Source organism: Micropterus salmoides, unplaced genomic scaffold (genome assembly GCF_014851395.1).
Source record: "Micropterus salmoides isolate LMB-PRFRI ecotype aquatic unplaced genomic scaffold, ASM1485139v1 Ms_hic_scaffold_7, whole genome shotgun sequence".
Classification (NCBI taxonomy): domain Eukaryota; kingdom Metazoa; phylum Chordata; class Actinopteri; order Centrarchiformes; family Centrarchidae; genus Micropterus; species Micropterus salmoides.
The window spans coordinates 31750102-31772437 of NW_024044459.1; the positions used below are offsets into that span (position 1 = coordinate 31750102).

General features: G+C 42.9%; 1 protein-coding gene across 1 annotated transcript in view; it reads right to left on the reverse strand.

The window, feature by feature from the left end:
* The window catches only part of hmcn2 (hemicentin 2), a 51807-nt gene that overhangs the window by 25719 nt on the left and 3752 nt on the right, over positions 1-22336 (reverse strand). Inside the window, exons 5-32 of the mRNA XM_038703764.1 lie at positions 18889-19060; positions 18667-18773; positions 18457-18577; positions 18100-18363; positions 17843-17987; positions 17275-17396; positions 16759-17031; positions 16176-16317; positions 15758-15885; positions 15037-15150; positions 14794-14952; positions 14517-14711; positions 13169-13264; positions 12911-13038; positions 12672-12816; positions 11748-11860; positions 10339-10498; positions 10001-10160; positions 7478-7605; positions 7044-7295; positions 5660-5743; positions 3683-3874; positions 3444-3574; positions 3134-3278; positions 2681-2807; positions 2421-2578; positions 1606-1884; positions 1380-1522 (exon numbers count right to left, since the gene is read on the reverse strand). Of these exons, the coding sequence (XP_038559692.1) occupies positions 1380-1522; positions 1606-1884; positions 2421-2578; positions 2681-2807; positions 3134-3278; positions 3444-3574; positions 3683-3874; positions 5660-5743; positions 7044-7295; positions 7478-7605; positions 10001-10160; positions 10339-10498; positions 11748-11860; positions 12672-12816; positions 12911-13038; positions 13169-13264; positions 14517-14711; positions 14794-14952; positions 15037-15150; positions 15758-15885; positions 16176-16317; positions 16759-17031; positions 17275-17396; positions 17843-17987; positions 18100-18363; positions 18457-18577; positions 18667-18773; positions 18889-19060 (4383 nt within the window). The remainder of the gene's footprint in view (positions 1-1379; positions 1523-1605; positions 1885-2420; positions 2579-2680; positions 2808-3133; positions 3279-3443; positions 3575-3682; positions 3875-5659; positions 5744-7043; positions 7296-7477; positions 7606-10000; positions 10161-10338; positions 10499-11747; positions 11861-12671; positions 12817-12910; positions 13039-13168; positions 13265-14516; positions 14712-14793; positions 14953-15036; positions 15151-15757; positions 15886-16175; positions 16318-16758; positions 17032-17274; positions 17397-17842; positions 17988-18099; positions 18364-18456; positions 18578-18666; positions 18774-18888; positions 19061-22336) is intronic.

Below are 22336 nucleotides of genomic sequence, written 5' to 3' on the forward strand. Positions count from 1 at the left end.
TATATATCTATATCTATCTATATCTATATCTATATCTATATCTATATATCTCTATATATCTATATAGATATATATAGATATATATAGATATATATAGATATATATAGATATATATCTATATATCTCTATCTATATCTCTATATATCTATATCTATATCTCTATATATCTATATCTATATATCTATATCTATCTATCTATATCTATCTATCTCTAGATATATATCTATATCTCTAGATATATATCTATATCTATAGATATATATCTATATATCTATATCTCTATATCTATAGATATATATCTATATATATCTATATCTCTATATCTATAGATATATATCTATCTCTATCTATCTCTATATATCTATATCTATCTATATCTATATATCTATATCTATCTATATCTATATATCTATATCTATATCTCTATATATCTATATCTCTATATCTACATCTCTATAGATATATATCTATATCTCTATATCTATCTATATCTATATCTATATATCTATATATCTCTATCTATCTATCTATCTATCTATCTATCTATATATATATATATACACACAGGGCGAGAGGCCATGAAGAACTTTAAAAGTGATCAATAAAATTTTAAAGTCAATTCTAAAACATACTGGGAGCCAGTGTAATGAAGCTAAAGCAGGGATGATGCAATCATATTTCTTTGTTCTGGTTAAAAGCCTGGCAGCTGAGTTCTGGACAGTCTGGAGTCGATCAATAGATTTTTGGGTCTAGCAAGTAAAAAGGCTGTTGCAGTAATCCAGGCGTGATGAGGTGAAGGCGTGTAAAATGGTCTCAGTGTCCTTAAAAGTAAAAAAAAAAATTATATATTTCTAAGCTGGTAAAAACATGATTGCACAAGCTTTGTGGTGTGCTGCTCAAAACTTAAATTACTGTCAAACCAGACACCAAGATTTTTAGCAACAGGCTGACGTGATCCACTAGGGAACCAGCAGATGGCAGTATTTGCCATTTGCTGGGACCCAATGACCAGGATCTCTGTTTCGTCTGAGTTCAGCTGGAGGAAATGATTTGACATCAAACTTTGACATCCACATAATCCTTATCCAGCTTCTGCTGCCTCCTGTTGGAAGCCCTGCAGAACATTCACTCAAGCAGAATTAGTATAAATCATGATATTTAATCACTGGATTCTTCTTCTGCGTGGTTGCTATAATTAACTAGCTTACTCATTGAACAAAATGTGGGGAGTGGAGGTGGCTTGTCCAAGAGGATGTCAGTTCTTTTGAATTTGTTGCAGTTCAAACTGGCCGCCAGTAGAGGCTGAACTTGTTCCATAAAAATCCCCTTGGATGTACATGTTTGTGGTAGCACATAGCTTGTAAGGATGATACACTCACCTGTCCATCTTTGAACCAATGAATCTTGGGCTCAGGGAAACCTTTGGTCAGGCAGGAGAGAGTTAAACTCCCATTGATACGCACTTTCTCTTCCTGACCACCAAATATTAAGGATGTAGAGTCACCCTCTATCTGTGGCGGGACTGTTGAGAGGAAAAAAACAGATGTATCATTCAAAGTTCTGTCTCAGCCACTTGCATATGTATGTGGTTTAGATGCCTCTTACCCAGAACACTCAGAGAATAATGTTTGATTGCAGTGCCGGCTGGGTTTGTGGCCCTGCAGGTGTAGAGGCCATTGCTGTCTCCCTGTGCTGAGCCCAGTCGCAGCGCCTGTCCACCACGGGTGTATGTCAGCTGTGGACTGGACACGATGGCCTGGTTGTCCTTTAACCAGGTTATACTGGGTGCGGGTGAGCCCTCAACATCACAAGGGAGGACTGTGGGGAAACCCAGCACCACTGACACCTCAGAGGTCTCATTGGGGCCCTTGATTGTCGGGGGAGCTGGAGACAAAGACCCACAATAAACTCATGTTTAACAGCCGGTGAGAATTTTACTGGCCCATAGCACAGAATGAATAGATCCTCAGGGGATTGACCTGTTTGCAAGTGACCCTCTAAAACACAAATGCAGTGTGCAATTTGGGCAATTACAGCACATGATCTTTAGGTGAAATCCCCAGAGCCCTGCATAAAGAGAATTCAGTATGTGCTATCATTGAATTTGGAGCCCCTGGGACATCAATGGCCAGGGGCTCATGGTCTTCACCAACAACAACCTAAGAATCATAGACCAGGCAGTGTGGTGTAAGTCAAATCATCTAACTGCAGATGCAAGGTCTTCACGAATTAAATATTATGTTCAGTACATTTCTTTCTAAAAACAACACATAGCTAGCGCAGCATGTTTGGATAGCCTTTAATTGACTTTGTTTGTTTCTTAATTTGTTTAGAAAGAAAATAAATAGTAAATAGTATAAGTAGAAATTAGACCAACATGGTTGTGTGTGTGTATGGTAGGTGTCTTAGAGAGTAGAAACCTTGCACTGTGAGTCTGAACTGGCGCATCTGAGTTCCTGCGTTGTTACTGGCCAAACACTGGTAAAGCCCCTGGTCCCTCAGTCTTACTGACTTCACCTTCAAGACCTGACCATCTTCCAGAAACTCCACATGGGGGTCTCCATCACGGGACAGAACCCTGTAGAATGGAATGAAAGGTGGAGCAAATCAACACTAAGGGTACTGCATTCTGCGCTTGGCGCTGAATGTCCCATAAATAAACTGTTAGAGTGGTGCTTACTCTCCATCGCGGCTCCATTCCACTCTGGGTGCTGGTTGTCCGCTAACTCGACACGGAAACTCCACTTCCTGGCCCAGTACCACAGTTAACTCCTGCAGTCGGGATGTTCCTGAGATAACTGGAGGAGCTGTAATGGTGTACACACACACACACACACACACACACACACACACACACACAGGTTAGTTTAAATAGTTTATGGGATCAGTCTAAATGCTGAATGAGATAATGATCTCTTCGAACTCTAAGTCATGGTTAATGGTTAGTGTTTTTAGGTGGTAATAACCTTTAGGGTGTATGCTACATTAGGTGGAGTATTAAAGTTCAATTATAACATAACTGTATATAATAAAAATAACAGTTCTTTGGATAATCAGACTGCTGTTGCAGGAGATTTTAAGTCCACTCTATACCATTCTAAATACCAGTGTGACAGCTGGTTTATGAGCTCACCTTGCACTACAATGTGATATTCTCTCCGGGCCTCTCCAGCTGAGTTTAGTGCTGTGCAGCCAAATGTTCCTGCATGTTCTGGCTGAATTCTGTAGATTCTAAGCAGCCTGTTTCCATTCTGCAGGTACACACCAGGACTGTCCACCTGGACGTACAGAAATCAGTTAAGCGCATCCTTAGTGTTTAATTGTAATTTGAACAAAGACCACATGGTGGCATTGCACAGTTAGACATCAGCAAGACACGTATATTAATATGCAGCCCACATTTTCCATTTATTGTAAATGGGAAATCAAGGTGAAAAACTCACAGGATGACCATCTTTAGTCCAGGTGATTGTTGGGGAGGGGATCCCAAACACATCACAGCCCAGAGTGAGAGGCTGCTTCAAGGTGACAGTGAGGTTCAGTGGCTGGCCGTCATCTTGGATCTCTGGAGGAACTGAAGAAGTGAAAAAGAAAAAGGGAAGATTTGTGTTTACACTTTGTTTCAGTCCAGTTTGAGGTGTTTTGTTAGAAGGAAGAATAATAAGCCGAACTGAATTCTCACCGTTTACTTTCAGCCTGGTCTTTCTCTCCACAGAGCCTGCTTCATTGGTTGCCACACACTTGAAGTCCCCGCTGTGGCTGGCAGACGATGTGCTGATTATGAGAGCTCCATCCCTCGCCACAGAAAACTCTGATTGTTCAGGGTGTATCTCCAGGCCATTCTTGAACCAGCGTACTCTGGGATGAGGTGAACCTGCAGGTGTGGGGACAAGAAAAGCATTGAGTGTAGAAAGTGAGCTTTATTGATCACGCCTGACAGAAAGAAAAGTTACTTCTATCTCTCTGCCTCTCTACAGGAGAACTGAATGGGCAAGCAGCCCAGACTAGAAAAAGCCAGCTCTACATTTATCGGTCAGACAGCGGGACAGCAGGGGAGACCATGCCAAAATGGTTAGAGTCCTTGTAGCCTGCAAGCTTAAGATTTCAAGGTCAGAGTCACATAAAAAAGTAAGACACAGTATGCTGGAGAGATGTAAGATGTATGTTTTAAAATTATCGCATCAAGATTTATTACCATACACTGGTGAGAGTCTTGAGCAGTAAGAATAGGAGTGGTTCAACTAGCAGTTTAAAGGCACTGGTGTACACAGTCAAGAGCCTGAAACAGGTGTGTTCTGTGGATTACTGGGTGGAAAAGAGGTGGAAATGTTCAAGAGGAGAAAGGCAGAAATTTGTGTCCAACACAACAGACGCCCAGGACAAGGACAGACCTGCAAGTCGTCGTGAAAGAGCAGTGCAGTGGGGTGATCTCAATGCCACGGCTCGGTCTATTTACAGAGGTGTTACATGTACAAGAAACCACAGACGAGGGAGGGAAATCAAACACAGCACCCTTCTTCAATCCAAAAAATACTAACTACAGAAGACGCAGCACAAGCAGAGGTGATGTTATCGTTGCTTCTATGAACAGGTGTTTACAGTTAAGGAGCTCTGAAGCAAATTCATTATCTCATTGCTGGGAGGAAATGCATACAGATGTTCTGTTTTAGATGTTAACAGATCTCATTAGTAGACTTTGAATTTATTTGCTGGGGCTGACGAAGCTGAGATTATCTCTTCCATGTGTTTCCCAAATAATTACCTCTACCAAATGAAATGCGCTTGTTGGTGAATTAATAATACCTTCTGGCAGAGAGTGCGCTTTATCTTCCTCATAGAGATAGATCTCAAGAGAACAATGAGTGGATCATTGTTTCCTGCTGCTGGCTGCCTCTCTAGGGTGTCTCAAGTGCATCAGGCATTACTATGTGAGCCCTCTCAGGACTGCCTGCCTACCGGTATGACTTGTTCGGAACAAGGCTAGTGTGGTTTCATCTTCCTCTTCCTGTGCTTCACGGTGCACCTCAGACATCTTTGTCCTTCATCTACCAGCAGCCTGTAATTAGGATTCCTCTCCCAGCAGGCCCCGACGCAGAGGAAAGCAGATGTGGCTGACTGAGGCAGCAGGCAGACTGATGTTCCAGCTGTTGCTCCACGTTAGACACAGTCCTCACCTTCTCTCACCAAGCTGGTTACCATGGCACAGGTCCACACAAACAATACCTGTTTGCACTGGCTGTCAGAGGGTAAGTATTCATCAGTAGGTCCGTAGACATACACAGACACTGTGTTCTGATAAATTAGCAAGCTCCCCACATCCCTCCAGGATGCAACCTTGTTCGCACAGAGATGTTAAAATATATAGACAACAACGTGACTCTGGGTGCTGTGATAAAAAGAAGCTGTGCCTTTTAAGATGGCAAGGATTGTTTTTAAAGTTTTGACAACTAAAAGTCTACAGTGACAGCGAAACATTCCTTTGATGGTGCACAAATACACATATCTGTCCTACATTTAAATTGGAATTTTCTCTTGTCATGAAAACAAGTGAAGAAGACACATCCATTTTAGGCTTGAAAATCTTTTGTCACACCTTGTAAATTGTGTCTCTTCTAAACTCCAGGTTCTAAGGCTGACTCATCTGTGAATCATTTCATACCTTTAGCAGGGCAAGGGATGATGACCTTGCTGTGTGCTACTTTCTCCATGATGGCATCTCCAGGTTCTGCAAAGGACGGGGCCTCTGTGAGGACAGAAAAACACATTGAGTGCTGGTTCAAAGTGCAAGGGCAGTTGATGCAGTGAATATTGTCAGATTTATTAAAGACATCTCACAGGTGCCTCTGGCAATCAGGGCCAGAACATATAACACCTACAGCCAGGCAGAACTGTTATTAATAATTATATTTAATCAGGTAGTCTCATTGAGATCCAGATCTCTTTTTCTGGAGAGACCTGAAAACAACAACAACCACACAACCAGCATACAAAAACATATAAAGCCAGGCAACCAATAATAAAGTGCCAAATAGAAATAAGCAATAAAACAATATATCAGATGGTAAGGCTTTAAAATTTAGAAGGGGAATGAAAAAATCTAGCTTGAGTGCAGTTTTCAGTTCATTCCATTTAAAAGGTGCATACTAGTCCTGCCAAGGTTTGCAGGTACACATGTACTGCATTTTGGGGTAAGAATATCAGGAAAGCCTCAAAGTCAGTCTTGGAGTGGGATCAGGGACATATAAATATATAATCTGATGAAAAATGAGTATTGAGTACTTATTGAATGAGTTCTCAACCTACACAAGTTGATAGAGGCGCAAAGGACTGCTTAAGGGCCCAGTATACTGTGCCAGAAGTGCTTGTTGATTGTGGAATAGCTTTGGACACCCCTTCCCCCTACACCTTTCCAAAGTTGGAAAGGCCCGGAAAAACATTCGCCTGGAAACATGGCCATTCAGAACAAGTATAAACACTTTCAATGTCTGACATGGCTTGAAAACACATTGTACGAACCATTTCTTTTCTAGTATAACCAGGCCCTTATCCTCTTGCAGCATGGTGCTACTGTACCTCAAGAGAATCACTGCAAAAACTGAGCTCTCAAAAACAAGGGGGAAAAAAATAAAATGGGGGGAAATATTACTTAAAATAAGCAAAATTATCTGCCAACGTAACAAGAACATTTCACTTGCTACTTAAGGACAAACAAACTTGAAACAAGTAAAATTCTCTAACATAAAAGCCACCTGGTAAGAAGAAATATCTTGTCAGACAAATAACAAGTATATTTTGCCTTCAATTAAGATAATTATTCTTACTTAGATTTTTTTTTTTTTAGTAATGCACTTCTAAAGACAGGGAGAGCCGAAAAGTGGGACACTGTCAGTGTACATAAATCACCTAGGAAAGGGTAATTTAAATAGATTTGACAATGCAAGAATAATTCACAATATACTGTATATACTGCAGAGTTTTGTTAATAATTGCTTATTCTGAAAGTGCACAAACAGGTTTTGAAGAACTGAACTGCAGATACTCACCAAGAATCTCTAGCTTGATCTCCAAGGTCTCCTGTCCAGCGCTGTTCCTGGCCACACACTGGTAAGTGCCCTGGTCAGCAAGGCTGACCTGCAGGATCCTAAGGGGCGTAGTGGACTTGACCCCAACAGGAAGTCCATTGTGAAACCAACTGACCTCAGGGCTTGGCTCTCCCTGGACCACGCATGGCAGAGTCACTGTTTGGCCAATCAGGGCTTTCAGAAGGGAAGGTGCTGGCTGAATTCTGGGCTTGGCTGAGGACAAAAACAAATATCCTAAATGCATGTCTAACCACCATTTTGATTTACATATCTCACATATTTTACATATGTTAGAAGTGGCATATTCACATGATATCTATCAACTTTACAGCATTTTGAAAATGTTTTATAGTTTCTAAGAAGTTAAGCTTTCTAAGTAAGCCCAACAGAGTTACCTTGAATGTGTAAATTGTAGCTTAGGGACACGTTGCCTGCTGGGTTTTCTGCAGTGCAGGTGTAAAGTTTACTATCAATCAGACGCACATCAGTGATCCTCAGAGAGCCTGAAGGCAAAATGGTGAACCTGGAGAATGATTAGGGGTCAAGGGCAAAGAGATGGAGAAAACACAACACTTTGTGAGTCACTGAAGATCTACAGCCGCTGTGTTTTGGGAGAAGAGGTATTCCTGTTTTGAAGCAAAATGTTCCTTATTTTTAGAACTGTGCTACAGTATGTATGTCACAAATGTATATTTTGATATCAACCTTGATAGTTGTGTCTGTGAGGACAAATTTCAAGATGCAGTTTTGCTTCTGTTTCTAATATTAGTAGATGAGAAGACTTTCAATTAAGTGGTTCATCAGTGTGTATAATAATTAGGTATGTACAGAATTTGCACAATTTGTCAAATGAATGGGGCTTAATACTACTACATTGTCTATTGTATTTTCTTCATTTTGAAAATTATCTGCTGAGTTCTAAATACAAAACAAAGCATGAGTGAAGGTGACAGCAATACAGTGTTGAAATACATCGTAAAGCTGTTGACAATGTCTTCATCTGTGATAGATTACAGTTATGAATAACAAAGCACTAAGTGGACGCTGGACCCTATTTGTTACTTTCACAATTATTATTGTTCAGGGTAATTACAGTGTAAAAGGGTAGCCAAAGTTTGACCTGATGACATCGCCATGGGCTCGCAAAAATCAATGCATTTATTTATGTTGGGAACATTAACGTGTGGAGCAGCTATTGTATTTATGACTACGGGTCAGGAAATACATATCATTTGAAAATGAAAAGGCTGGCCTGATGGTGGCGCTAGATGGAAGGTCACGCATGTCTCCATTAACAATGTGTTTCATCCTGAGAACAACCACATGGAGAGCAAAGCTTATGCCAAACCAGCCATTCCTTTTATAGTGAACAAGTGGACAAATGGAGGCGATCACATACACTAACCTCCACTCCAAAAACATGATTTACAGCAAAAACAAAAGGCGCAGTTAAATGTAGGTTAAAAGTACTTAAATGTAGGCCAGCCACTTTAAAGGGTTGTATGGTAACCTGAATTGCACCAGAAGCTTTCCAGCTGTATAAATGCATAATATGTAGAAATATAAACACACCTGTGTGTTTTATCTTAAATAAGTGTGTCTGCTAAGCAACTGATTTATAACAATAACAGGTTCATGTAAGTGGAAATTAGCTTGAAGAACAAAGAGCTCGCTCTTTCGGCTGCACATATGGTGTGATGTCACTCACTCGCCTCTCCAGTCTTAGGAGAGGCAGCAACATCTAACACCTGAACCAAATGAAGGCCTCTGCAGTGGTCAATCTGTTGTTTTATAACGTCTATGATCTGTGCAGCGCTGCAATGCTACAGTGAAAGCTGACACAAGCTCAAGCACACAAGACATGAACCACCCCTCTCACCCATCCATCACTCCCCACATCAGTGTCAAGTCATCTGTGTATACATTCTGACACAAACACTACCTGGGACAAATTGGCCTCATCAGGATTACGTCTAGAGTGAATAGATCCACTGAATGTTCAGTAGTTCTGTGTCTTGTCCCACCCCCCTCCTGTCTTTTTGCTAGTACTAGCCCATTTCATGGCTATGCCAGAATCTTACCACCCACTGATTTAAGTTATTTCAACAATCAGCACCCCCTGGTCATTTCCTTTGACCCACAGAGTGTAGCTGGAGCCAATGAATCTTCCTCTTTCACAGCGTGCTTGTTTCCACAGGTCCTACATATGCAAAGCATGGGCTTACGTGGGGGTTGTTCACAGAGATGTGTTATTCTCATCAGACAGGACTAGTAAAGAGTCAGCATGTTGTTTTACTGCTGAAGCACCCCAGGGGATCCAAACATCAGGGCAGACAGGGCTTGTGTATCTTCCTCTGTCAGTTCGTTTTCCTCCCCTCTTCCTGGCACCCCCCACTCCACCCCCATCTTTTCCTTCTTCCTGGCCCCACACAAGTCATATACTGTATCTGAGCCACCACAGCTTTCAACCCCCTCTGCTACTCTATTCTATCTACCCAAAACCATTCTGTCTGGTGTCTGGCCCAAAAAGTCTGTCTGTCATCTATTCAGTCTGTGTCGCGAGTCAGTCAGCCTGTCTGCACCCAGAGTGACCACACATGAAAGCCAGGAATCAGCGAACCATGTGGGACCAGATGTTCTTCCTCAGTTTAGCCAACAAGTGAAGCCCCCACACAGCTCTCTGGCAGACTGTTGCTGCCTCTGCTTAGCTGCCCTTCAAAAGGCATCACTAAATGAACTCCAAACATAAGCAGCAGCTTTGAGTGGCAGCCAGCTTCAGTCAGAGTTTCTCGTAAAAGCCGAGTCAGATATTAGCTAAGTCACACATGAGGTATGGTGAAACCTTTTTGTCTTTTGTTACTTGATGTTTAACAAATTTTACGGCACCATTGCCAGAGTAAGGTAAGACTTCCTCTTACCCAGCTGTGATGGGGGGGATGGGATGCCCATTTCTGCTCCATGTGACTAGTGGAGAGGGACTCCCCTGGGCCTCACATGGGAGAACAACCTCTGTCCCCACCTCTGCAGCCATCTTCACTGTGTTGTCATGGCCACTCACACCCATTATCTTAGGCATGGCTGGAGAAGAGGGGGAGAAGATGTAAGAATACCATGTAGGCTATGTTCCACCTGCTTTGTATCTCTCAACAGGAAGTCATGCTGTCAAACAATGTACAGTCTGTAGACAGACGTCAGCCTTTGTTATATCAAACACTGCTATGTTTGGGTGACTGTGGTTGAACATTTATTTCCTTACTGTTGACACTGAGCTGGATCTCTCGGCTAGCGTAGCCCACAGGACTGGTGGCAGTGCAGATGTAGATGCCTGCATCTTCAGTGGTGGGGTCGGGTATGTGGAGATATCCATCAGGGTCAGACTGAAGAGAGGAGTGGTCCCTGGGCAGAGGCTGCCTTCCCTGGAGGAATAACAAGCATAAGGGCAGACAGAATATACTGTAGATAAAAGCTGTTCGCACAACAGCAAAGGGAAACTAAGCTTAGTGTAAGGTTTATAGGCCAACCTTTGATGTCTAATGTAATTACAGAGCAACCATTTAACTCACTCTATCCCGACTACATGCACACAGAAATGCAGCCTGCTGCACACGCAATTGCTTTGAACATAAAATTGCTTTTACAGATTCACTTTTATCTGACAAGAGGAGAAATTTACTTGACTCTAGAGTACTACTCTGAAAATGTTTGGGAAAAAGCAAGGAAGAAAAATCTGGCTCAGATCAACAATATGTAGGAAACAACAGCATGTCGACCTCGCTCAGTAATGCTGACTATGTAATGTGTGACGGGTGTTTACTCTGGCATGATTTACAACTGTTAATTTCTTCATGGGAAAGGTCACATTGCTGCTTTAATGCTAACAGTGGCTAAATCCATTCCATACATCACATTTAGTGATAATGTTCAGTGAAAAGGTTCATGTTTTGCATTCTGGGTGGGTAAACCGTGCTGGCTTTGCACTGGTTCAGCCTGGCTTCATGTAACCTTTGAGGTTTGCATGATATGCTTCACCTGTTATACTGGAAGGTGCTGAAAGAAAGGTTTTAAATAGATTCCTAAGGTACAATAAAACCCTAAGTGATTTCTCACTGTCAATCAGCAATATGGCAAAGTTGCCATGGTTACATTCCTCCTTATCAGGTTAATCAAATCTTGATTGCACTGCAAACTGTGCCTGTTGATGGTGTTTTTAGAGTGTTCTGACAAATCAAAGAAAAACTGGGCCAGAAGGAGAAATGTAATAAATAAAAAGGTAAATGTAAACTTATGTAAATGTGATAAAGATGACAACTATTATCCTCACTGTCATTATGCTAGTGTTGATTACATTAATAGCCTACTGATGACTAGTTAGGCTTAAATTTGTGCTAAACAATTTAATAAAAGTATAGATTCCCCATCACCGTTGCAGAACTGGACACTGATCTTTTGTATGAATGTAACCTGCGTGATTTAGCCATTACCTCAACAATAATTTACAAAGTCTTAATGATGATTCATTTTAAGATGAATGTTTGCCAAGTGTGATTCCCATTAGATACTGATGTGGGAATAGGAACTAGCCAATTAGTCATGCATGCGCGTATGGGATGCTGCCAAAGCAAGAATTAAGAAAAGTAGATTTCGACTTCAAGTGTGACATCCTACCTTGGACCAGACAACATTTGGCTTGGGAACTCCGCTGGCCTCGCACGATAGCGTGATGGCTACTCCCTCGTTAGCTATGTAGTGATACGGACCAGCGTTGATCTCAGGGGGCACTGTGGAAGAAGTAGGCCATAAAACACAGCTGTCTGACTGGCCGTGTGGAAGCGGGGCCTATGGCATTATCACTGGCCTTAGTCGGCCAGCAGTATCAGCGCTCAAGGCATTTCTTCATTACAAGCCGATGATGAACCGTAATCTGGCTTGTCTGTCATTACCAACAAAATTACCCTTTCATCGGCATGCAGTAAATTAACCCGTTCACTCTGATGACAGCAGGTGGTCGAGTAATTTATATAACGTTATTGTGGTTTTCCAACCAGAGTCAGCACATAGTTGACCAGACTGTCCAAACCATGATCTATGATTCAAACCTGCCGGTGTCTCTGGCCACAGGGTGAATGGGAACTCAAAAAATTAATCTGGCATTTTGGGAAATGTCAAATTACTGCCTTTACGAGTTAGATGAGAAGCTCCCATCCTCATGTCGGTCTGTAACGTTACGCTAACGTTAAACACTAGAGCCAGAAGATTGTTAGCTTAGCTCCGCATAGAGACTTGAAGCAGGGGGGAAACAGCTAGCCTGGTTTTGTCTAAAGATAAAAGCAATACCAGCAGCTGTTTTTTCGCTAAATGGAATATCATTCGTTTTTTGCGTATTTGGTCATAAACCAAATCAAATGCATGGTTAACTTTGGACAGACCCAGGCTAGCTATGTCTGCTTGCTTCCAGTCTTAAGCTAAGCTAATTATCATCTGCTGGCTCTGGCTTTATAGTTAGCCTGGATGAGGTATTGATCTTCTCATCTAACTCAGCAAGAAACTGAATGAGCTTTCAAAATGTCTGATTATTCTTTTAACTCTTACTGTGGACCTCCAGGCTGACTGTGATGTTCATGGAGCCTGCTACATTCACCGCAGTGCAGACATATATCCCAGCATCCTCTGGGGTGGCTCTTTCAATGTACAAGCTGCCATCACTCCTCAGGAACATCCTCCCATTCAAGTGGACCTATGCCGAGGAAAAACGACTGCTGTCACATGGTAACACAGAGATGATCTGTGTAATGTACTGTTTGTGTTTGAAAGTTAAATATTAGTCTTACAGCTTTTCCATTTTGGGACCAGTGTCTTTCTGGAAGAGGTATTCCATCCAACAGCATACAAGGAATACTTAGGGACTGGCCGATGCCAGTGATGATGATTGGGGCACCTTGGGCCAAGAGAGGGGGCTCTGCAGGAAAAGGAAGAGCGGGGCTAATTTGAAGAGTATTTTAAGGCCACAGTCGGTTTTGGCATTGCTGCCATTGTGTCTAAAAGATATATCGTAGTGCCGGGAGAAAAGAGAGCTTAAGCAAACCTACCAAGTCCAGTGACACTAACTCTGGCCTCAGTTTTGATGGTTCCAAACTGGTTCTTGGCCTCGCAGATGTACAGCCCATCATCATCCAGCCAGACACCTGTAGTCAAACACACAGTAAACAAGCAATTTAAATCAACATCTTTAGAAACAAAGCTCAATCTGAGATAAGCAACATCTCAACACAATACCATTTGTGTAGATAAAATGTAATAATAATATATATATAATAATCTTTATTTGTAGAGCCCTTTTCAAAAACAAGTTACAAAGTGCTTTAACAAGTGTAAAGACATAAAAACAAATACCTGATAAGTAAATATAAAATATATAAAATAAAATCAGGAAAGGCTCTCTGTTTTAATTTAAAGAGTTCACTGACTCAGCCGACCTGATTTCCTCAGGCAGGCTGTTCTAGAGCCTCAGGGTCCTGGCTGTAAACGCTTTGTCCCCTTTAGTAAAAAAGACCATGCTAATAGCAATTAAGTCCTCTACTCAATAAGAAATGGTATTATTGGTTTGACTGTGCTGTAATTAAGAGTTAAAAATAGAAAATAACCGGATTAATGGGTTTGGCTCAGCTGCCAGCCTGCTGACACGCATGTCCCACTCAGTAAATTCTCTGGAGATCACAAGTTGAAAGATCAACATATGATTCACTTCTTGTGTTTAGATAGTCAGGCCAAAGTTTAAATAGGTAGAAACATTAAGCAGTGGATTTTGTGCATGACACAATATGGATAAAGACATTTTCCAAAACAACGTCAGGTGAAAAAAAATAAAGCTATCTTCAACAGATTGATTAGGTCAGACAGCAGCCACAAATGGAAACAGTGACAGAAGCAGCACATGCAAATATGTCTGTTCCTCTCCAATATAATATTACACACACTATAAACATTTAGTCTCAGGGGCAAGAAGGATCTCCTTCTGTGACCAAGATTAGTCTGCAGGCTGAAATGTCTCACAATTTAAAATTCCCCTTGCTGTGATGAGAATACAATCTCACAATGAAGGAGAAATAAACAGACAAAAGGACAGCCACTCTTGCAGAATGTGATGTGTTACTTTTACCTTTACTTTTACCTTTTTAGGTAAGCCTTTCACAGACCAGAAGTAGTGCTTTTACATACTAAATGTTTTGAGAGCTATCTATATACTGTAACTTTACAGATGGAAACAGCATCTCCCCCTCTTAAGAAAATGTTAGCTGAATTTAATATGAAAGGCTGCACCTCTTCTATATATAATCACTAAGTCATGCCATTCAGTGCAAAGCAACCATGAAGCTGTATTAGCCTGCACTGCAGACAAAAGCTCTTTGCTGCGATAGTGTTTCATGGATAACTCACTCTGGATTAGAAGATGTCCATTCTCCAGCTGCGTTGTTCTACTGTGGCTGTCTGTCCTTTTAAGAATCTGCCTGCCATCCCCTCTGCGCCAGGTCACTGTTGGTTGTGGAAAACCTCGGGCAATGCAGGGGAGGGTGATATTCTCCCCGACGTTCGCTGTCACGTCAACCGGTCCCTCAGAGAACAATGGGCCCACTGTGATGGGAAGTGAATTTTCCTTTGTGTAAATATTTCAAGAGAAAAGTGCTTTATGTAGAACATTGGAGTGTGGTCTCACCTCCAACCTCCAGACTGACAGTGCCAGCGGAGGTTCCAGCAGAGCTACTGGCCACACAGCTGTACTGACCAGCGTCGACCTCCTGCACCCCTCGAATGTGCAGGGTGCCGCGGTGTACATCTTGCTCAACAAAAGGTGCAGAGCCCACCTCAAGCTCACCTGGAAACACACAAAACAAGCCCATTGGCCTCTTACTGGACCTTTTCTCAGTCACTTTTATGTCCACAGTGTTTTTGACCTTACCTTTGAACCAGTGGACAAGAGGAGGGGGAACACCTCTGGGCTGACACTCCAGAGTGGCATCACCACCAACAGATACAAGTACAACCTGTTGTACCACTGTTACTCTAGGCAGCTCTGGAGGAAAGAAAAGAAAGTTTAACAAGCGGTTCAACTGTGCAACCCTAAAGAATTCTTATTTTATAGCAATTTACCAGATTTGCATGTAGTGCTACTATATATGAAAGTATTAGTAAAATAATGTCAGCATAAACCAATAAAAGCTGCAGAACAGACCCAAGGTAAAAACTAAGCTTACATTTCACACTTACTCTGTACCAACAGAGCAGCAATAGATGCTTTTGGATCAGGCAGACAGCTGAGCTGGAAGGATCAGATTATCTATCTTACAAGGCTCTTGCTGCCTTGACAGATCAATGTTGTTAAAAATGACATTCAGAGACAAAAGTGTGTATAATACCAGCACGCCTGAGGAAGAGGCTGCCACAGTCCATCAGTGTTTAGCTTTCTGTCAACCATTAACTGACATGCCATGACTGAAACTTCAGGCCTACAACTGTCAACGCTCACAAAACAAGGAGAGAAATATCCTATTGTTTGAGACAGCGCAGCATGTGGCCACACTCGCTTGTGCTCTACACAAGAGCTGGTGAACAATTCAGACTGGATACCATGGTGTCTTCACATTTAGCATCCTGACACTCGTAGCGATATCTTGACTTACCTGCAAAAGTAAGTGACACAGACTGAGAGGCAGTCCCAGCCTCATTGTTTGCCAAACATGTGTAGTTCCCAGCATCTTCTGGGAGGGCCCCTCTAATGGTCAGAACTCCATGTTGGTTGAGACTCAGCCTGTATCATCGACAGAATGCAGCTTAGTGATTACATGTGCAGATGTAAAACGGCAAATCATCTCTACCCCTTTCTGCTATTCTGGGGTATCATGAGAGAAATTTTTCTTTGAATATGTATTTTATACAGACATATAAAGTACTTGAGGTTTGGAAACAACATTTTACATCAGTAAATCTCCGCAATGATGCAAACAAGATGTGGCAATCGCGCATGTAGTTAAAGTGGAATGTAATGACTCTCGGAGTCCTTTGTGCCGGAGGTGTTGAGTGGGCTGAGAGTTCCCTTACCTCGGCCGATTAGTGAGGAACATGTTTCCATGGCTCCAGAAGACCTGGGGAGGGGGGGAGCCGGACGCTGAGCAGACGAGGCGAATCTCATCCCCCCGGGAGAAAGCCTGGCTCTGGGGGTGAACTACCACAGAAGGAGCCTCTACAGTTGCAAGTGAAACAGATGCAAAATGCTGAAGATTAGTTGGGGTCTTGTCACTGCTGCATGATGTCATATATAACTTCCCTATCACAAGTTTAACAACAGTAAACTCCTCATGATGTGGGTTATAAAGCAATTACCAGCACTCCATGTCTGGCATTGCAACTTGGACTGTAATGAGGAAAAGTTTCACATTTATTAGGCTATTTTTGAAATTCATTACAAACATCTGAGTGCATACCCACAATAGAAGCCACACTTTTCAACATGCCTAAATTATGGCTGACAAGAGACATTTTCTGATGAGGAAGTGGCTCAATCTGACTGTGAGGAGGTTAAGCCAATAATGGAAAACAGATGACAGGGGCCTGAGAGGAGGCATGAGGCCCCAGTGTGTTAAGTATTTAAGCAGATGACCTGCAGGGTATCGTCCTACCGTACCTGGGACGAGAAGCCACACTGTGATTCTGTTGTCTCCGTGGGTGTTGGTGGCCACGCATTGGTACTCCCCAGCATCCTGAGTCCGCACCCCGCTGATCTGCAGCGATGAGTCAGACAGCAGCTTCACCCTCCCTGAGCGGGCCAGGATGGTATGGCCAGCTCGGTACCAGGTCAAGTTGTGCCGCATGGAGCCTTCCACCTGGCAGAACAGCACAGCCACACCTCCCACAGTGGAAGTCACATTCACCGCTGGCTTCAGGACCGGAGGAGGTTCTGTTTTAGTGGAAACACAACCAAAGCATCAAACTGGTGTTATCAGCGATGAACAAACTGACTGATTTTATATAAATATTTTACTTTTAAATACAAATGTTGCTTTGTCTCATGTTGATCTTTTAGCCATAAATCTAAGATAAAAAATGGCTGGAACAAAGCCGTGCTGGGACTGTGATACATGCAGGCAAAACGACTGAAGAGGTGCATGTGCTTACACTGATGTATGTGCGTGTGGCATACCTCTAACAATCAACTGTGTTAAGGCACGTCCCTGTCCTGCGCTGCTCTGTGCTATGCACTCATAGAGGCCTTCATCCTCAGCTGACGCATGGGCAATCTCCCATGATGTTATGGCAGAATTCCTGATACAAAGACACACTTGGTTTGTTGGCTGGAATATGACAACAGCAACATGTTTCTATTTTACATCACATTCAATTAGTATATCTGGCACACACACACGCACTGGGAGTAGTGTTACAACAAATCAGCATAATTTCATGAATCTAATTCAAAGCAGAGCGTCAACACCAAGAAATAAAGATGCTCTGTTAATTTTTCAAGATGACACAATCGAATATGTAATGTTCACAAAATTGACTGTGCATACTGATTTCTTGATAGATGAGCCAATAAAAGAGTCAAGAAGCACTAATGCTTTACAGACATGCTCACTGGTAAGAGTAGTGAGTGACCTAATTAGTTTTTTTGCAGCAAGTAATGGGTACATGAAGCTGCAGCATCTGGAGGAATCTGAAGGAAGGCGAGCCAAATGTTACAGTGATGAACAAACAGAGGAAAGACTCACTGGAAGAACTTCTCCTCTGCCAGTGTAATCCCACTTCTGGTGAATCTTAGCCTGTAGGGAATATCACTCTCCACTGAGCAGCCAATCACAGCAGGCTGCATGTAGAACCCCTTCACCACATCAGGCATGCTCACAACTGGGGGATCTACAAAAGGGAGGGAGAAAGGGTTAAAGGTCACCGGAGAGATTGATGAGGTGTGAGATGCACTGCAGAGTGGCTTTGGTAAAATGTGTCTGTAGGGAGGGGGTTGTCTTGCCTGGAACGATGTTTGTGTAGGAGACACTGGACAGCCTCTGGAAGCGGTAGCCCTCCTCGTCTTTGCCCGTCACCCTGATAAAGAAGCTCTGGGAGGGGGTGCGGAACTCCAGGACACTCCACAGTCCTTGCTGGCCAAGGTCAGAGGGCAGAGACACAGGGATCGTGCGCAAGGAGCGGCCTGAGGCTGACATAAGTTCCACGTGACTCAGCTGACCTGGAGGCTTCAGGCCTGTGCATTTCAGCAAAACGTGGGCTGGAAGTCCTGAGAGACAAAGAAAGATCGCCACGAGATCACCTTCTGCACATGTTTTCAGTCAAATAAGACTCAAGAAGCTACCAGAAACATGTCTGCCACCTTTTATTGGCCTCTCTCTGGTATGGTTGAACTCTGAAACGGGTACACTAGAAAAGCCAGCCCGGAAATCTATATTGCTGACTCCTGTGACCCTTAGAGTGTGGCGCCCACTGCAGCTCGCCTTTAGAAAGAAAGCAATAGTGTTCAATTAGCCAATTGTCATAAAATAGTCAGAGAAACACATTTATGGATTATTCGGCAGAGCAGTACCTTCAGTTTCCAAGCCCCAGGTCTGGGAAACTTCAGGTTGACAACACGAGCAGAGTTGGGAATGTTCAACAGCTCTTTAAGGCCCTGTTCTACACCAACTATACGACCTATGAAAATAACACAAGAACAGTAACTTCTCAATGTAAAATATGTCTCTCCTTGTTTGGGGGGTACATCAAATATAATTATTTAGGAAAAAAGCAGTATCAGTGTGTTGTCTACCAAAGGGATCGATGAGCTCGATTTGTGGTGCTGGTCCACTGAGTGACACTGTAACCTCTCGAAGGCTGGGGTCAAAGGGCACTTCCCACTTGTTCTCCTGGGCACTGTCATGGTTTGAGGACAACAGGTGGACCTTCATGGCCTGAACCGTCTCCTCTACCCACTTTAGAACCTGGCAGGAGGAGGACAAATGCCATCACAAAACCATAACAGAACAAAAAGACACACCAGGGGAGACACATTCATTGGTGGATATGGCTGGGACCTGTCAAATGCAAACTGTTACGGATCCCCTCTCAGCTTAGAAAGACTGGTTCAGGAAAGGAAGGACACCAGTGTGGCCTTTCCCTGAAAGCCCACACCAACCCCTTCCCTGCCCGTCCAGTAGGCTGCTCTTTGTCATCGTATTATTCTTTCATCGCAAAAATATTCCTGAGAGGGATTTGCCTGAACAAAGAGAAAGTGAAAGAGCTCAACTGTCAAACTGATAACATACAGTTTTCTGCACTCTCAAGCAAGTATTCCTAGAACAGTGTCTCTCACAGTAGAAGTCTGTCAGGCAGCAGTCCCCTTCCTGCAACACAGCTTTCATCAATCATAAGGCTACTTCCTCAGAATAGAAAGCAGTGGTGGACGTGGGAGGATGTAGCTTTGTTTAAGAAATACACTTAAACTGTATATTCCACAGTATCAACCTGACTAATATGCAGGATCATTAATGGACAGAAAGGGCTGGCTGTTTCCCACTTTTCTGTTGAATCAGTTAAGCTTAAGAAGCCAGATGAGGTCAGACAGTGACACACTAGGATTGCAGGAGACTCGCTTCTGAAATGAGTCATTCCACCACTCAGAGCAAAGTCTGATATGATACTTGACAGTTAGATTATATTTAATGGCAAAAACAATCATTACTTATAGACTATAATGTCTCTCAGTGATACTCTGTACAGAAATATCTGACAATATAGAATTTCGGTTCTCACAGTTGCTTGACCTTTAATTTAATTGCTTGACCTTCTAGGTCTTTGTGGTATTGAGCAGGAACATAGTTTTCCTTTTGTTTTCTCTAAAATGAAAACAGAAGCAGAAAAACCCCATTGATATCCCATTTCAGTGGCCACAATGGACCGAAAGTCTTCTATCTTCCAAATGCTTAACAAGCAACTGCTGTCTAGTATTTGTTTTGACCTCATATAGAGAGGCATTATGGCTGAGCTGCGTCTGCAATGGAACAAACTGAAAACATTTCTTCAGCGGGCCCTTGGAGACGGAGCCAACGGCTACACATTTTAAGACATTTACGAAAACGAGCAAAAACTGAAACAAGGAAACCTTTGATAATTTAATTATCAGGCCTCCGCTTTTTGTCTATCAGGTCCACTGGGTGCTGACAGCAGCTGGTTCCTCTCGCCGTTTTACAACTGGAAACAGCTGTAATGTCTGCCACATGTGCAGCCATCACCAGCAGAGCAGGAAACTGCTAAGGAGTGACCTACATCTGCCCCAGGATAGTGTCTATTTATTATGTGAGAGAGCACAGACGAGTGGGCATTACTATGCCCTCAGACCTCAGATAAAAGGAAGTGGAGTGCAGAGATCGGCTGTCCGGGCCATGGTAGGTCTGGAGGAGCACGCTGAGTTCTGCAGCCACTCCCTGTCTCAACCACTGGGAATGCAGAGGATCTTCAGTCCTGTGAAATTTCATCCGGCGTGTCTCAGTTGAACAGGCTTAAAGGGCTGTTACAGGAAGGACCCCCCTCTGCTATTCATAGAACCATGACAGATGGGCCAGAGAAGAGGGGTTAGCTAAGGCTCGGATGATACTGTATTCCCCTCTTTCGTCCAGGTTCATTACCTGCAAAATAAATACGTGGCCATGCTGTGGTTAAGCACAACAGCTTGACTCCAGACCTCCTAGTGGGCAGGGGTCAGCTTAGTCCTTACCTAAGTTTAAACACCACAACTGCCGACATTTGTAGGAAGATGCCCTGCTGCAAATCAAGGTTATTAGAGAGAATCAGTCCCAGATGGACCCCCTGCTCCTTCTCAGTTGTAGTTTCAACACACCTGCCGAGGCTCTGCCTGTCACAAGTGGCCGGTATTTGAGAGCGGCAGCTACAACACAGATGGTGTCTTTGTTTAGCACACACAGTTACACAACTGAGGTTTCATTTTCTGTCTGACAACCAGTACCAGCCCCTTAACTCATTATTGCATCCGCATAATGAGTAAACCTTAAGGGTAATGTTATAATTTACTTCAAGGCACTTGAGTTGAGTGTATGTCACAGCAGGCATTATCTGGAAGCTAAACATCACAGCCCTCATTTTTGGTCAGCGCTTCTGGCTCCCGAAGTGGGACTTTGAACTAAGGATGCCATCATTACCATGACGAACACAGATCATGGTCCAAGCTTGACAGAACATTAGCAAGGCTTTCTTGTCCACACTTATGTTAGCAGATCCTTCCCTTGATCAAAACCAGTCAAATTTGCGTAGAGTGTAAAGAGCGCGATACATAGAGCTGACAATGAGCACTTGTGTGAGGACTTGGAGCCAACTCCACTGGGCAGCTGTGCTGGATGGGGGGAAGCCATGACAGATCATATCCTGGGATTAGAGAGTAAAATAAGCAGTCTGTTTTCTCTCCACTCTCCCCCTGGAGACCACAAAAAGATTTTGTATATTTGATTTGGCCGCACTTTATTATAGTGGTATTAAGAATATTTTGGTTAGATATGTAGTACTTCTGAGGTTTTTAAGGATTAAAGGATTTGCATTAATTTGGTAAAAGCATGCCACCCAAGAGCTATAATCACACAGGTCTAAAAATGACTGACATAACTTTATTCCATGTGGAAGTATGCAAATATTTACATGTAACAGTACACTAAGAACATGTCAAAACACTTAAGGGGTACTTTTGCACAAAGCCATCTGGGGTTGAGGTGTGAGGGCTAGAGTGAATTAAGTCTCCTATTCCCTTAATCCTGCAACACAAAATTCAAACTTTAAGAACCACCTTAAACAGCTGGCAGGATTCTGGAGTGATAATGAACCGAGCTGCCCCACACACAGGCATTGTATGTTTAGCCACATGTAAGCATGATTTGACAGGAAACAGACCCACAAACACATCAGAGTTCAGGCGTTCAGCAGGCCACCAGTGTGCAGAGCTGTTGGCTCCAGCTCAGCGCTGCCCAGGCATCTCCTGTGTTGACATGCAGGATACCAGTGTCTCTTCCAGAGGAAACTCTGGCTTCTCTTACGTCTGCCTGGGAAGTGAGCCCTGCTGTCTTTGGCTTCTTAAACAGGGCTTCTGTTACATGCTGCTTCCGATATAAAAGAGTCACTCACCCGTATCATATGACCAGGAAGTTTAATATCAGCTTTTAAATCATTTGATTACACTAAATAAAATTGCTATCATTATCTGTGTTCTCTCATGC